Source organism: Tachypleus tridentatus, chromosome 1, assembly GCF_004210375.1.
Source record: "Tachypleus tridentatus isolate NWPU-2018 chromosome 1, ASM421037v1, whole genome shotgun sequence".
Lineage (NCBI taxonomy): Eukaryota > Metazoa > Arthropoda > Merostomata > Xiphosura > Limulidae > Tachypleus > Tachypleus tridentatus.
This window is the reverse complement of record NC_134825.1, coordinates 59,197,424-59,215,673: the sequence shown is the minus strand read 5'-3', so window position 1 is coordinate 59,215,673 and position 18,250 is coordinate 59,197,424. Positions and strand designations below refer to the sequence as shown.

The following is an 18,250-nucleotide window of genomic DNA, read 5'->3' as shown; positions in this document are numbered from 1 at the left end:
ATTTTATGGTGATAATTCCTTCACGCCCTTATAGAATGTAAATTTCAACATTATGGTAATACATTAATCTTCCCTGATTAGTTAAAAGTTTCAAGAGTAAAGGTGAAGCTGTTTGATTAACACTTTATTCAGGGCATATTTTATGAATCCACAAATTTTCTTTTGTAGAGAGTTGTTAGTAGAGCTGAGAATTGGCATAAAAGCTTTACGTGATGCTGGTTGGGAGCTCCGACAAATTGCTGCCGATTTTAAATGCTCCCCAAACACTGTCATGTACACCCTAAATCGTGACACTAATACACGTAAATTTGAAAATAGCAAAGTAAGAAGGTTTAAAGACGGATGAGTCCAAGTTTGAAATATCTGGTTCAAAGCATAGGTTGTACGCCCTGCAAAAGAAAGCTGAAAGATACAATGCATAGTACCTACCATGAAGAACTGGAGAGGCAGTGTGATGGTTTGGGAGTGTTTTTCTGATAAGGTAACAAGAAATATTTACCAAATAGATACAATAATGGACCAGCACAAGTACAATCAGATATTGATCCATCATGGCATATCCGATGATTTGCGTATATCGGTAAAGGATTCTACTCCCAAGAGGATAATGACCCCGAACATTCATCCAACCTATGTAGGTAATACTTACTTGAGAAAAAAGTTGCTGGAGTCACTGAAATTATGCAAAGCCTCCACAGGGGCCTGATCTAAATCCAACTGAGTAGATCTGGGATGTGACAGATCAACAACTTGAGAAATCAAAAAATTACTTCCAAAGAAAGTTTATGGAAGTATATCACAGATATTCGGAGTAAAATCCCAAAGAACAGTTTGATTAAAAATGTTGAAACAATGTGAGAAAGACTGTCTGCAGTTGTTAAAGCAAAAGGGGTGCACATGAAATATAAATTGTTTCAAGCACTTCCACTGAGTTTCTGTTGTATTAAATATGAATATTAGTAAACTGTTAATGTTTCACATGTGATTTACCTTCCAACGGTCTTTGAGAATAGCCCGAAATCTAACTGTTGACTTTGTCCTACCACGTTTGCACAGTACAATACGTATACTGTATGTTGTACTGGCATGAATAAAAGTCAAGAACATTACGACTTTTATTATTTAATTGGGTTAAGAATGTCGTAGTTGTACAATTTTAATACTGGTGCCACAAATAGATATTCTTCAGATATTTTATCTTCTTATCTAATATGTGTTTTTTATTTAATGTTATTATTTCATGTTTATGCGCTTTATGGAGAAATGTTAGTTAGCGTAGTTGATTTTCTAGATTTTTGTGACAATTCTTAATTGTTAAATTTTCTATAAATACATATTTCTAAAACAAATACTTAACAATACATATTTTTCAAGAGATATTTACCTATCACTTTGTCTAGGGTTTTGTTGTTTAAGGTAAATAAAATTACACTAAAATAATTACATCGAGACATGAAAAATAATCAATGTGTTTAGTACCTAAACACTCCTATTATATTTCAAAACATTTAAAATCGTATAAGCGCTTATCCTTTAGTGTATTTGTTCGTTTGTAGTTAAGCGCAAAGCTACGTAATAAATTATCTATGTTGTGCCCATTACTGGAACTGAAAACTGATTGTCAGTGTAATAAACCTTTACATTTACTTCTGTTCCGTTAAGGGGCTATTAATTGTAAACATTTTTAGCAGTGCTTCCATGGGCCAGACACCCATGATTTGGGTTGTATGGCAGACATTAATATATAACATAATTCTGGAATGAGCTAAAACTCCATTTTTAGTGTTTTCAAAATAAACTAAAATTCCACATAAAGTTTCACGATACAATTAGTAGTGCACGTTTCTCACTTCCATAATACACATGAATTAACTTACTAGATGTACGTGTGGTGTTGACTTACCATCTCGGCCTCTTGGCTGAGATCGACCATACTTTTTTGTGTTCTTGGCTATTTGTTTCCGTTCTTATTCTTTGTTTTCAGAGTAGATGCAAAAGCCATGACTTTAGCGTCAGTGTGATAATTCTCATCACCTTTGTTAATGGTACTCTACCGCTTTCAGTGTAGCTCGCTTAGAGTAAAGTTGAACAGATCGTACTGTTGATTGCAGTTAAAATCAAGACTTCAATCGACGAAAGCGCCATCTAGCTGTTTCAAAAGCTTGTTCTCCAATCTTCATTTTTCATTTCTTTGAATGTCATCGACTAGCGCAGCAGCGCAAGTACAACTTTTCTCTGAATACATTTCTCTGGCAGAGTTTGTTGCACTTCGTTGGGAAATGAGAATATTTGTGTATCATCAGATTTCTTACAAATGTCGTTTCCAATCACATTTATAAGACTATGTGGATTTTCTGGGACTAACATGGTGTATATAATCCTTAACACCATCATGCAGAACGCAAGCAATCGATTGTTCTTGTGAGGACCACTGAAACTTGATACCTTTCGTTGAGACCCTTCATTTGGAAAGTTTGGTGTTGCTGTGATTCACTACTGAGGAATTACTGAAATGAAAAGACATCGCTCCCACGCCATGTCAGAGTACTTCAACAATGTCTTGTTTTCGCACTTGAGTTTTTTGATGATCTGCCTTGTTTATTTGGTGTCACAAAATCCAAGGGACCCTCATAAGTACTGCTGAACACTTCATCTTCATCATTCTCCAATAGAATAGTATAATCAGTTCTTCCTTTTTTCATTTCTTCGTGCTTTTAATTTGCTCTGTGCCTGTTCCCAGCCTGCTCTTCGTGCCATTTTGACCTCTGAGTCGAAACCGCTGCATCCATATTAGCACTGAGGACATTTCCTACAAGTACTGCACATACGCACTAACAAACAATTTTCTTCTTTTCCTGTATTAACGTTGTTCTTTATCAATACACAATCAGTACATTTACTGAATGTCGATATCTGTTTTATAGCCAGACATGAATCTGGTTTTCGCAAAAATTGTGGCAATCGTCTGTTTTTTGCCTAATCAAGTTTTGGTAAGTGTTAGCCAATAAACAAACGATCCGGAATGACTTGCAAAATTAGGTTATGCAAAATCCTGGGTGCCTGACCCGTAGCAATACTGTTAAATAGCAAATATAGTGAACGAAACACAACATTTTAATTACGGGACATTAAACTATGTATACCAAGCCTAATACACAAAATAAAAACATTTTCGATAATTTATAGGCATTTTTTGATGAAGGAATTTGAATACAACAATGGTGTAATGAAGCAAATACTGTATCTCAAGGATTGTAATAAATATTACCGATAACTAATTCACATCAAATATGTATTCAAGTCTAAACACTGTATATATAAAACAATATGCATCTGATCATATATTGAGGCTACTAAGATCAATCGGTCTGTTTATTCATAAACAAAATAAGAGAAAAAAGAAATGTGACATAATACGTAAAGATAATAAATATATTACTATTTAGTTTTATGGGCCAGGTGTTTAGGGCACTCGACTCGTAATCTGAGGGTCGCGGCTTCGAAGCCCTGTCACACCAAACATGCTCGCCCTTTCACCAGTGTGGGTGTTATAATGTTACAGTCAATACCACTATTCGTTGGTGAAAGAGTAGCCCAAGCGTTGGCGGTGGCTGGTGATGACTAGCTGCCTTTCCTCTAGTCTTACACTGCTAAATTAAAGACGGCTAGCGCAGATATCCCTCGTGTAGCTTTGCGCGAAATTTAAAAAAAAAAAATTTAGTTTTATTAACACTATACGCGCTTGACGTAACCATTGGAAATAATCATGGAAACGTTGAAAGAAATGTGGGTATAAAAAGTAATAACTACAGCAGTGCCGCGTTTTTATTGAGCGAAAATGAGTTGCATAACAATAGTACATTCACGTATTGACAAGCTACGTTTAATCTGCTGTCATCCAACCAGTCATAAAGTACTTCTTCACTATAAAACCTATAACAGAACAGACAATCATAATGTACAAATCAGTAAACAAAAAGCGTAACCTAGTGATTGTTTCCAGGCTAAAAAGCCGCTAGACAAGCGTGTAAAAAACAATTTCGGCTGAACAAGTATACACCATGCGACTAATTGTAGCAAGACACCATACTTGTACACGAGTTGTTAAAAATACCTTAAAGAGAGTAATGTCAAACTGAAGCTGTTAATAATAGAAATGGTTGAGATAGAAAACCGAAACCTTTCAAAACTAATGTGAAGTGTCTCAAGTTATAATCTGTACAAGATAGACAATGACTGAGTTCAGATCATGCCAATGACCTCACTATAAATCCAGATGCGAATCTTGCCTTAAGAACAGAGATATACCCATGAGCACGAAGTTGTCTCGCTGAACGTGTTGTTGGTCGGATAGCAATCTGAGAAAACGTAATCAACCTGAACGGTTGAAATGGTCATCAAACCGTAAAAAATGAAATTATCAAAGATGTAGACGTGTGCTCTTTACAGATAAACTCATGTTTGGATTATTTAACAACAACCACGACAGTTTATGATACGAGGAAAAAGTAAACCACACCATAGTCGATGTACAACATTTAAAGTGAAGTACAGTAATTGTGTAGAGTAAGTTTAGGGCTCCCTCTGAGTTTCGGTGACCTACACAAAATTTATGGCAACTTGACTGTTGAAAAGCATATACATGTTCTGATCCATTAAGCCATTCCCTCAGGAACATGAGTCATGGAGCAAGGATACGATCTCAAACATACATCAAATATGGTGAAACGACATGTTGACAGTAAACAGGCCAAGAGAACACTCACAACTATTGTTTGGACAGCACTAATATGAATAGTCTTTAGGCTTTATGGGATTGTGTAAAACTGAAAAAGTCAAATATAATTAAATAAAATGGTTGAGTTGTAGGGAGTAGTACCGGACAACTAGAATAATATTATGTACCCGTACACTGATAAACTATATGGCAGTTTGAACTCAAGAAGTCGCACTTAGACTAAACCAAAGTACTCACATACAAAGTACTAATACATTATACAATTTATTTATATTTCTTTCGGATTTTCTAAGACAATGATTCATATTATTAATAAGTTCACCATGTAGTTCTGATCACTTGCTGTTTCTGACTTCTGTATATGTATCGCTTGAGTCTTTTCATTATCACTTCCATATATATTTCAAATTTACTTAATATGTATGTATATATTTTTTTTAAGAACTATAAATCAACTGCGAAACATTCAATGAATACTATATAACATAACTTTAAATTCACATATTTATTGTATAATATTATTTATGGTTCAAATCCTGTTGCCAGAAAAATGTTCTTTATACTTTAGAACTGTGGATGCATTATCACTAAGCACCGTAGTACTTAACATGGATCTTGATGAAACAAAATGGCGGCTGTAAAAATCGCTCGTTTAACATATAACCACTTTAAAATGTCTAAATATTAGCGATAACTATTTCATTGTATTTTCTTAGCAGAAAACTAAAGCTTATTACACTCATCAAGTTGCCTAAATTGTCACACACAAAGGCCCGGCATGGCCAGGTGGGTTAAGGCGTTCGACGCGTAATCTGAGGGTCGCGAGTTCGAATCCTCGTCGCATCAAACATGCTCATACTTTCAGCCGTGGGAGCGTTATAATGTGATGGTCAATCCCACTATTTGTTGGTAAAAGAGTTGGCGGTGGGTGGTGATGACTACCTGCCTTCCCTCTAGTCTTACACTGTTAAATTAGGGACGGCCTCATGTAGCTTTCCGCGAAATTCAAAAACAAACAGCTATTAAATATATACTGATCCCTACCTGGGTTTATAAAATTAATTTTTTTTCTCTTATACTTCTAGAGGTTAGCAGTAAATGTCGTTCACTAACCACCTGGACCCGGCATGGCCAGGTGTTTAGGGCGCAATTTGAGGGTTACGGGTTCAAATCCCTGTTCCATCAAACATGTTCGTAATTTCAGCGGTGGAGGCGTTATAACTCGCCGGTAAATCCCACTATTCGTTGGTAAAAGAGTCGGCGGTGCGTTGTGACAACTATCCACCTTCCCTCTACTCTTTCACTGGTAAATTAGAGACAGCTAGCGCAAACAGTTCTCGTGTAGCTTTGAGCGAAAACCCAAACTGCTAACCGCCTTCCCTAACATTTATTACTTCAGTATTAAGAACAGCTATGCTCAGCTAGCTCTTATATAAATTTCCATGAAAATTCTAAAATGAAATAGGAAAAAAAACAACACCTCGTAGTGGTGTAAAATATCATTAACCAGAAATACTGATTCTTAACGATGCCTGGATCCACATTTAAAAAGAATATTTTTAAGTTAGTGAATGTTTAAGGCAGTACTGACTTACTTAGCTATCCCAAAGTTATTTCTATGGTTATGTTTAACATTAATAACAGACATAAAAAATCCAACGCATTTTTAGTTGGACGACGCTATTCTGTCATGTCCCCCCCTCAATTTCGCACCCACCAAAATTTAAAAAAAACAACAACTTAAATACAAATATAATGGAACTCTGACACCAAAGATAATTTTTAGGAAAGTTTATAATCATTACACGCATGCATGAAATCGAAAAAAACACAAATTAATACACATTATTCAGATAAGTTTATAAAATGCATAAGCCTATATATATACACATAAATTCAGTCATCCCCCATGAGTTACAACCGTCTCCCTTTTATTAATGCTTGATAAAGTTGGTATTTGAGTTATAAAGAAATCCATGCAGTTCATCTTTGCAAACTTATTTGAACAAGTTGAGAATTAAAAATAACAGAGAACTGAATGTAACATGTCATTGTGAACGATTTCAATTTGTTATTCAATCAAATGTAAGTAAAAACAGTTAAGACTTACCGGTTGTATTAAACTAAGAAAATACTTCTAAGTTTTCATTATACTATCAACATTTTGCAAGTTCAAATGATATTAATACACTCATACGTTTGGATATATGTTGTGTTTCAAACATAAAAACAACTTTGACAAAATCAGTTTGTTTACTACTCCAAAAAGCACCAATACCAGTGAGCTGCGTTTCCTTATATATGTTTGTTTGAAGTTAAGTATAACGGCTGCATAGTGGGTTATCTATGCTCTGCCCACCACGGGTATTGAAACTCAGTTTCTAACGGTGTGAGTCGCCAGACATACCGCTTTGCGACTGGGGAATATTAACTAAAGAAAACAAATACAAGAAAATACCCCTTTTGGATATATATATATATATATATATATATATTATGAACCTAGTCCATATTATTAATTCAATAGATTTGACATACAAATACTTGTTTCCACCTAAAATATTAAAGATTAATAAATCATTTGCTTTTTGAAATTTCGAATGTAACTTTTCTATTACGTTGAATTAGTAACGACATTCTTTAGTTTCATTATCAACTGCGAACGATAACATATGAATCAACTGAGAATACTGAAGAAAAAAAGACATATAAAAGTAAAAATGGGCCAACATGGCTAGGTGGTTATGGCGCTCGACTCGTAATCCGAGGGTCGTGGGTTCAAATCCCCGTCACACCAAACATGCTTGCCCTTTCAACCCTGAGGGTGTTATAATTTGACAGTCAATCCACTATACGTTGGTAAAAGAGTAGCCCAAGAGTTTGCGGTGGGTGGTGATGACTAGCTGCCTTTCCTCTGATTTTACACTGCAAAGTTAGGGACGGCTAGTGCAGATCCCTCGAGTAGCTTTGTGCGAAATTCAAAACAAAACTGCTTATACAAAAATTATTAAATGTATATTAAAATTAAGTTAAATTTACTTAAATGTCAACACTTGTATTTAGTTAAACAGTGATGTCTATACTTTGACTTAATTATTTTATCTTATTTCATATTTTTCATTCTACACGAATCCTTCTTCATTAACTAAATGATCTATCAGTGTTATATGTGAGTGTGGATTAATCCCACCACATATCACAGCAGTGAATTTCTTTATATTTTAAAATATGCTGCAATCTAGATACCTACTAGAGAGCTATCTCCGCTAGCCGTCCCTAATTTAGCGGTGTTTGACTACAGGGAAGGCAGCTATTCATCACCACCAGTGGCCAACTCTTGCGCTACTCTTTTAGCGAAGAATAGTGGGATTGACCGTCACATTATAACATCCCCACGGCTGAAAGAGCGAACATGTTTGGTGCGACCGGGATTCGAACTCGTGACCCTCAGATTACGAGTCGAACGCCTTAACTCACTTGGCCATGCTGGGCCCAAAATATCCTTTCAAAAGCTTTCATGAATTTCTTTTCCAATATTCCCTACTTTTATATAACCCTATCGTATTATATGTATCGTAATTTGTACTTCCAGTATGTACTGAATACTGTTTAGCATTCTTTGGTTTTATTAATTAATTATTCACATTAGTGCGTGTGTTCGTTTTAGAGCAAAGCTACACGAAGCTATAGTATGTGTCCACCACGGGGAATCTAACTTCTTCACTGTAAACCCGAATACTTGGCGCTATCCGAACGGGGGACATTTATATGAGCGTTACGGCATTAATAAAATATAACCTTGAAAAATGAATTTTATATATATATGATCTCACGTTTAATATCGTGAATTAATTTTTAAAAATTAATGCTAATAACCTGAATATTCAATAAAAGGGACTTGGTAAACTTCCCACAAAAATATATTTTATAAATTTATACTTTGTAAAACAGAAATTCTTCCAATAGCACTTGGTTTGCGCTTCTTCCACATTATTCAAGACTAGCAATTCTTTAATTTTCAGGGTTGGTCAAATTTTTTCCAGTCCCACAAAAATCTAACAGATTAAAGAAAGAAAATTAGCTACTTGTAGAAATCAATTTGGAAAAACCAAAAACAACAAACAAACATGACCATATAGAGAAATGACATTTATTAAACTAAAGGCAGATTCGATTAAAGTTAAGGATTAAAGTGAATAACTGGACGTACTGAATAACTCGTGTCAAGTACGAGTAACAACTTGACCAACAGAAAATTGTAACTAGATTAAGAACAGCAGCAGGTTGTATGTAATTCACATTGTTCTCAACTGTCAAGTAATCTTACTAGGACTGCGGATAATGATTCATAAGTTTATGTACAATAATAGAGGAACCGGAATAGATAAATACTCCAAACGAGAAACATGACAGAATTTGTTTGTTTCAGAGTTATTTTCCTAGTTGTTATTCCACTATTTATTTTCATCAGAATTGATTTACGGACGAACACTGACAATAATGGATACTTAACAAAATAATTCTTATTTTGACATATACAAGGAGCAATTTATGAAAAAACCGACTGAGTTCCACAACAGCCCGATTAATTCCAAAACATCCAAATGAATTGTGTTTTGCTTTTTTTTAGTTTGGCTTTCTTTCAAGCCTGTTAATTTTAATATCATGATTTATATTGTTAAGTCTGTTGAAAATCCTGTACTTCAAGTTTTAAAACTTCTATTTAACTAGCAATTACTAGTTAAATTAATTTTTAAAAATTAATTAATTAAAGTTAAGGATTAAAGTTAATAACTGGACGTTTTAAAACTTCTATTTAACTAGTAATTACTATTTAAAAAAATTGAACTTCATCTCTTTACAACGTTACATATTTCTAGGTTTATACCTAAACATGACCTGTTTCTAAAACATTTAAATCTTATTTTTAATTATTGTTGTGTATTTAATTAATTTTTATAATAATTACAAACATACACCCGTTAAAATGAACAAATAAGTGAAAGGAGACATCCATGTCTACAATTTGTTTTAATTTCGAATAAATCATTAAAAAGACATTTTGAGTGATACAGTTAGCTCCATACTATTATAAAAACATTTTTAAGTTAATTAACTGACATCCCCAAACCATAAATATCTATAAAATTCTCTAAGCCTTTCGAAGAAAGCGTATCAAAATTTGTTTTTATTGTCAAAATTTAATAGAAGTACTAGTCCTGCTACATTTCTAACTCGGTAAACTTACTGTATTAAATATAATGCTAATAAAAATACATAATCATACAGATATCATTATTATGTCTGTTAAAACTTTTGACGAAAGTTCGTAACAAAATTATGAAATCGAGAAAATATCTCGTTTAATTTGTTAATTTATATATTTGGTAACAATATTTCACCCATACACAATTTTTCAAGAATCTACTTGTAATGGTTGCAAAACTAGCACTCATAAAAACAGTTAATTCCCTGTACCTTATATAGCTATAGGAGTATACTTATAGCTTAAACACGAAAAATAAATCGTTTAATACTTGTATTTACATATAACTGAAAGCAAAATAAATATAAAATTAAAGTCGATGTTGTAGGTACAGAGAGAGAGGTAAGCCTTCTATTGAAAGTGACAAATCTAGTTTTACAACACTGGCACAAAATCAATACCACTGCATTTTGCTAAAGGAAAAACAAAGTGAATAATCAAGGCAAAATATACACTACCTTTTACTACAGTATTAAAGTATTTGTAAACTAAATATCAATTTCGGAAAGAAAAATGCATCATTAATACTGAAATCTAGTTTTAATAAATAACAAACTTAATATAGTTAAGTGACTGGCTTATTTCGCGCAAAGCTACACGAAAGCTATTTGCGCTAATTGTCCCTAATTTAGCAGTGTAAGACTAGAGGAAAGGCGGCTAGTGATTCACCACCCACCGCCAACTCTTGGGCTACTTTTTTGACAACGAATAGCGGGACTGACTGTCACGTAATAACGTCCTCACGGTTGAAAGAGTGAGAATGTTTGGTATGAAGGGGATTCGAACCCGCTACCCTCGGACTACAAGTCGAACGCCATAACCACCTAGCCATGTCAGGCCTCTTTTGTGTTGTTTCCATTGTAATGTGTAAATATTTACATGGTTTACTCTTTTTACACACTAGATATATACATCTTTAACACTGATATTTCATTTTGAAACAAAGGCATCATATACAATATGATTTACAGCCTAATTAATTGTTTTCTTTATAATTCCATACAGGCAAACAAAAGAAAATAGTTATAGATTTCTACGTGACATTTATTGCTAAACCAAATCAAACCTGCCTTCAAAAAATGGGCCTATTACTGTTAGGCCAATAATATTGAGTTCGTTAAAACCGTTACTTCCACTCTACATCTATTACAAGGATAAAGGGAGCTATCTATACAACTAAACAAGGATCTAATTCTGACAATTATTCATTGAATGAAGAAAAATACTGAATAAATTACAGAGGCTTTCCAGCTTTATTTCCCAATAAAATTTACAAGCAGCAAAAACAAATCAATACCTAAACTTAGTTAGGAATTGCATAGTGTTCTAAAGCTTCTGCTTTATACAATTTTCGGAAACTATTGATGTACATATAAAAAATAATTTATATTAATTTTGTGCAATAATAAACGCAATGGACAACAATAATGTCTCTTTGTATAACCATGACAACTTTATTTCTGGAAAGGAACTGTCACGTGATAAGAAACCCTACATTACATGCTATGGTTAAATATTTACATAAGGAAACCACTTAAAAAACAATGTTTTTATAATACGCGTTTATAAAACTATTACTCCTAATTTGTTTGCATTTTCGTTTGACATTCGATACTTATGAATATATTCAATTGAACTGAATACGTGGATTTATAAACACTTTCTACAGTTTCTAATGCCTTCTTCACGTAGTTGTTAGTTTTTTGTTTTTTTTAAGATGTGTTCTTGTGAATAAAAAACTAACCTTAATAAGTTATATAATTGGCATTCCGTGTCGGTATTTAACATAAAGATAAAATAAGACGTAAAACATTATATTGTTTCTAATACTTTTGAATTTTCAAATCAAAACATACGACTAATGTGTACGATAAACAATGTAAAATTACTATTCAGCGTAGGCCTGGCATGGCCAAGCGCGTAAGGCGTGCGACTCGTAACCGAGGGTCGCGGGTTCGCGCCCGCGTCGCGCTAAACATGCTCACCCTCCAAGCCGTGGGGGTGTATAATGTGACGGTCAATCCCACTATTCGTTGGTAAAAGAGTAGCCCAAGAGTTGGCGGTGGGTGGTGATGACTAGCTGCCTTCCCTCTAGTCTTACACTGCTAAATTATGGACGGCTGGCACAGATAGCCCTCGAGTAGCTTTGTGCGAAATTCCAAAACAAACTATTCAGCGAAGAACTGAAGACTGTATTAGTGTTAAAATCATATATTTTATAAGGTAATATAGTTACACGACAAACGTTTTACAGACACTCTCAAGTTTATACAGAGCAGATTAAGTCCATATTTGAAGTAACACTACACTTTTCACACGACAAACTATTGTTAGACCATGTTACCCTCATGAAACGAGCCTTTATCTCAACTGTGTACAACCGTTTCATAAACTCTGTGTGGGAAACGTTTCCTGTAACGAAGCAAGCGATTATTTATTGTTTCTTACGGCACTACCCGCTTGCTGTGCCGGAAAGCCAAGATCGAGGCGCCTTCCCAACATGGCGCCAGCCTTTTCGATCGATTTCCATCCATGCATGCACTCGCAAAACATGACATTTCGCTTTAACTTTCAATGCCTTTCACAATAGAAACAGAAGTACAAAATATGTAAAATATATCGCTTATTTATTCGCCACTTCATTTATAAGGCCATTAGGTGAATTGTGTTTATTTCTTTGATTATAATACACATGGAGCAAAATATCCAAATCGCACAACTATACAAATATGGCAGGTGTAATTTATTAAAGCGAGAGTTAATTTTAGGTATCTTCTGCAATTTAATCAATGTCGTTAAAGTACTGTAGCAAATATTATGCAAAACTATGCCGTTAATTTCTCAGCGAAATATATTTTCTGTGTATCATTCCTATCAAGACGAGTTTCCACTAGCATGCTCGATTCTTCCAGTTCGACCACACCCTAACTTTAGGCCGCACCCAAGAAATCGTTTTATTTGATTGACTCCAATACTCTGCCATTAGGCTTAGTAAGTTTTATTCTTAGTGTATAACAATATACAATATCCTACCAAAAAAGAAAAAATATTGTAGCTTACTTCATTTGTTTTACGATTGTACTCTTTCCTGATTCCCCGGCACCTGAAAAGAAACAAAAATAAATAAAAGCGTGTAAAGACATGGAAACCCATATATCGATCAGCACAGTTGAGTTGCATGTCAAGTTCATTTGTTTATACTATATATGCAGATGTACACCACGATCGTGAAAATAATATTTTTGAACAGAGGACAAAAAATCATAATTACTAAGTGTCAAGGTAAGTGATACTAACATGCAGAATTATTTTAATGTATTGCACGATTCTTTTTTATATACAAAAATACTTTTAACAACCTTAATTATTTATTGTTAATGAGAAGATTATACAGCAGAAAGGTTTTACCTAAAAGTAGTAATTTTATATCCTTAGCAGCTTGCATTCCATCTTCTTTAAGATTTTTTTCTATCTGTCTACTACGGGCCATTGCTGCTCGCTCCTCGGCACTCATAGCACACCCCATGGCGGCGGCAGCAGTCCGCGGCTCTGGGCTCCTTTAGAACGGCTTCTTCTCACACACTACTTAACTGGTTACTCCTATAAAAACCACTCGAAGTCACCACTGGCAGCCTCTTCCTTATCAAAAAAAAAATCCTCACAATATAAGATCCACGGTTATCCTTTGCGTACAAACCAAGTATTTTCTTTCTCCGCCAGTGGTAACAGCACAGCAAAAAGGCCCACAGTCACCGGAAAAGAATCCGCTACGATATGATAATGAAAAGAAATTGCGAATGGTGGTAACCAATCACAAACTAGTACGGCTTTCCCAGTTTACGGTTGCCATGGTTTCGCATCATGAGGCTCGGCAGGGATCATGACGTCAAGAAACCGTCACCAGATGCTCAGTAACGTTAAAATAGATCCAAACGAATTTTCATATACTCAAATTATGCACCGGTCAAAATAACTATTACGGAATTAGACTCGGCCAAGTAACAACTTAAAATTAAATTTTAATGTGTAGGTTTTAACGCTTTACTATCACCGTTGGGGAAATTTCTTTTACAAAGATAAAGCTTCATTCTGCGTAAACTAGCCCATAACACACCAAATATTGGACAACCGATATTTGTAACCAGCCTTTGCACGTAGTTTTTATAGGCAGCACGTGCAAGCGCTTAACAGCACTGAGCTCCACCTACAACAAAATTTCCAGATAAATCGCTCTTACTCATTGATAATTCAAGGTTCAGGTCTGAAATTGTTAATGTGATCGTTTCTTTATTTTAGAAGCATAATATGTAATGCAGTGTATATATATATATATACCTTCTTTATCTTTTAACAGCTTTGTAATTAATGATTTCATAATTTTCCATATTATAGTATCACGGTTAATTTGACAAGTCTTCATCAAAAGACGTTTAACAAGGTAAACTGTGATATCAAACAAACTAATTTGTATATTTGAAGTCGTTTTTCTTCTTGCTGTTTTAATTCGAATGTTCTTTCGTAACTGAATAATGAAAACAAATTATACTGGAAAATTTTCTTTGTTGTTAAGCATAAAGCTGCACCATGGGTTACTAGTGCTATATCCACCATGGGAATCCAAGTACGGTTTTCATCGCTATAACCTGTCAAGCTTACCGTTAAGCTAATAAACGGGAGAAATTGGAAATAAAGCTGGTGTTGTTCTGACGTAAAAGAGAACCCTTAAAGATACACGCTCCCTGTACATTCAAACTCGAAACTTTAAAATATGTATATAAAAAGCACAAATATCTGTGTGCTCCTGTTTATTCGTTAGCTAACTACTCCTAGGCTGCTAATCGATACTCAGCTAATATTTGTGGGATAATAGTTTGAAACAAGAGGTATGTTAGTGGGGTTTTATAATCTCTGCATCTCCAATTATTATTGTAACTTAACATTTATTATATTTTGACTTTAGTTAACATAAGTTAACTAAGTTCATAGATGGCGCTATGTCCTTGCAACAACATAAAACTGAAAAATTCTATAACCAATATACGGTGTGAGTGAACGTACAGAAATGTTTTTTATATATCTCTTTTCTTGAGTTGTACCTGCTTCCTACTTTTACCCATGATCTCTTAACTTCGGCTCGTAAGAAACTTCTGTGACCAATGACCGTCAATTAATTAATCACGTAAAACACAGTGGAATGATATTACGAGCTATGTGTTGAAAGCACATAACAGACAATACCCCTACACCAGTGGTTCTTAACCTTGTTGGAGGTACTGAACCCCGAAAGTTTCCTACTTGCATTCACTGAAAACTTCGTAATTCGAAAAATAAAATATAATTTTTTCAAATTCTAAACATAAGTAGATATTTTATTAGTGCACAAAATGAACCACGCATCAGTTGCACACAATATCAATGTGTTCAAAGAACAAAACCAACAAAACATGAATTTTACACAAAAACAAAAACATAACTCAATGAATATTTACTGCAAATTAATGTGACTTTTGCTGTTGCCTTTCAGAGACAAGTTAAAAAATGTGCAGCTTCACCTTGGCAAGTGTCACTCTCATATCATTTTCGCAACAAAGTACGTTCCTTTTCCCATTTCATTACACAGCTCTTTGAAGATGCGGTGCTTCAGGGCACTATTTTGCACAAAGTTCACACATTCCACTTCAATTTTTAATACTTCTGCCAGTTTTGAAGGCAAAGTTTTTGTTCCAACGCATGCCTGTGCAGAACACAGTGCGTTACAATGATGTGTTGTGCATCGACTTTCACCAGCGCACCAAAACCAGAGTTTCGTCCCAGCATGACTGGAGCTCCGTCCGAACAAACTGCAGAAACCATATCCCACGAAAGATCATTGTCTCTTAAGCAGTCATCCACAAGTTTCTTCATGTCGGCTGCCTTAGTTATTGATGTAGAGGCTTATAAAATAAAAAGTCTTCTTTTATCTCGTCGTTCTTCACATAGCGCACGAATACAACAAGCTGGCTTAGATTGAAAACGTCGGTGGTCTCGTCGACTTGAAGGCTGAATTTTGCTGGGCTTGAAATCAGATCTGCAAATACTTGAGCCAAGATGTTATCTATTCTGCTGCTGATTGTGTCATTTGAAAGAGGAATTTGGATAACTTATTTTCAGCAGCTTTTCCCAGCATGATATTCAACCTTCTTCAACGCAGCTGGTTTTACGAGTGCTTCACCAATGGTGTGTGGTTTGTCCTGCTTTGCGATCAAGTACGCAACTTCCTACGATACTGTGAGGGTTGGTTTGTCGATGGGTACAAAGCTGAGAACAGGCAAAATAGCCTTTTCATGGAACCTGGCTCTCTTTACCTTGAATTCAGCAAACGTTGTGTTCTTCTATTTCCCATCTCCATGCAGCTTTAGGGAGTGTTCTCTTAGTTTTGCCGGTGCTAGACGAGAATTGCTCAATTTGGCATTGCAAATCATGCATTGAGGACGCTGACTACTATCATGTTCCGTTATACACGTGAATCCATATTGTACGTATTCGTCCGACCACTTTCTGTTTTTACTCGATATAGTTAGTTTGAAGAGATTGAAAGATTAGGAAAAAAATCACAAATAACGCACGATTACTACAGTCACAAGTCGACTGCTAAGCGCACAAAGTTCCCTGCAGCACAGATATTAAGACCAAGTGATGTGACGTGATCAGCCGCAGCCAATGATGGCCAAGTGGAGCATGACGTCACGAAACATACGAATGGAGTGAAAGGAACGGACACACACACACTGTGTGTGTCTTGACCTCCGTCAAACCCGTGAGACTGACATACCAAACCCCTGGTGTTCGATTGAACCCAGGTTGAGAACCACTGCTCTACACGTTTCCCATCATTGTACAGTGCACACAATGTTATAAGTATATACGTATTTAAAGCTTATACTAAACTTTTGGTGAAGTAATACACGCCATTGTGGAGGTTTATGTTTAATTACAAACAAATATTAACAAACTGAAGATAATTTAAAAAATATTCATTACTGACAAATATCGAATTTTTAATTGAAGAAATGAATAATCGTGCATTAATATAATTATTCACTAACCCTCACAAAAAATGAAAACAATAATTGGTGGCAGCTTAGCATTATCGGAAGAAAACTGACACCAATATTCTATTTAAAAAAAAATAGCTTAGTGAAAAGAATCTATCTAGAAATGAAAATTGAATTTAAAAAAAATTAAAAATGCAAAGAAAACATAGTGCAGTAATCCGTTTATGGAGGTGGCGATACGTTTCTATATTTTTATGATATGAAACCATTATTGCTGTACTTGTAAATAAGGATTAATGAGCTATTTACGACAAATTATATTATTTTCTTTTTTTCATTTTCAATGGTTAAATTCCGAAAAAGGATACATTTTAACGTAGGATATTACACAGTACAGTAAAAGATTTGTTGTCCATCGTATGTATATTCAGTATACATTTACAACCGAAAAGTTTAATATCTCCACATACAAATGGTCATTGTAACTCAGTAGCGTTGTTGTGGCCTTTTTGTTTTTTTAGGGGCAGGATTTTCCTGTTGGCTACTATGCGTCTCTGTGTGTTTTATGTTGTTGTTTTTTATGACAAAGCTATTTTTCATACCCAACGAGGGAAAAAGAGCCCCTGATTTTAGTGTTGTAAATCCCGAAGAGTTGCAGCTGTTTCACCGGGGAACTTCTGTACTGTTATTCACGTTTAAAATACTGAATTTATTACAATATTTATTATTTTTTTAAACTGTTATTGTTATAGATGATGAAGAAACACTGTTTTTTTCAGAACATTAACATGCGTCAAAATTTTCTTGTAAAATATTGTAAAAAAGAGACACTACTCGGGTTCAGAATATGCCGGATAATAATTATTTACTTTATAACTGCTTAACCTCAAGGCTTCGATAAACAAATAGCGAAAAATCAAACAGTGATAGAAATACATTTATATATTTCAATAAAGGTAATTATTTGTCGCAAATCTAGCCAACAGATTGGGTTATATGATATAAACTTTTGACATAATTTATTGATCTATAGTATTTAGCCTATATAAATCATTTTGGATAATGAAGGAAATATAAGTAATAGGTTATAAAACAGTTTTGTGAAGAGATATGGTTGGGGCAGAGTTCGTGAAGGAATCTTAAAGGATTCGATTTGAACTAAAAGTAATCAAAGTTTCTGTTGTGGTATTCAGATACGCTGATATCCAACGG

The 18,250-nt window shown here is 34.6% G+C and overlaps 1 protein-coding gene across 1 annotated transcript in view; it reads right to left on the bottom strand.

Moving 5' to 3' along the window:
* The window catches only part of LOC143249576 (guanine nucleotide-binding protein G(o) subunit alpha-like), an 88,813-nt gene extending 74,631 nt beyond the window's left edge, over window positions 1-14,182 (bottom strand). Inside the window, exons 1-2 of the mRNA XM_076499683.1 lie at window positions 13,413-14,182; window positions 13,065-13,107 (exon numbers count right to left, since the gene is read on the bottom strand). Of these exons, the coding sequence (XP_076355798.1) occupies window positions 13,065-13,107; window positions 13,413-13,530 (161 nt within the window). The 5' untranslated portion in view covers window positions 13,531-14,182. The remainder of the gene's footprint in view (window positions 1-13,064; window positions 13,108-13,412) is intronic.
* Between the last annotated feature and the right edge of the window lie 4,068 nt (window positions 14,183-18,250).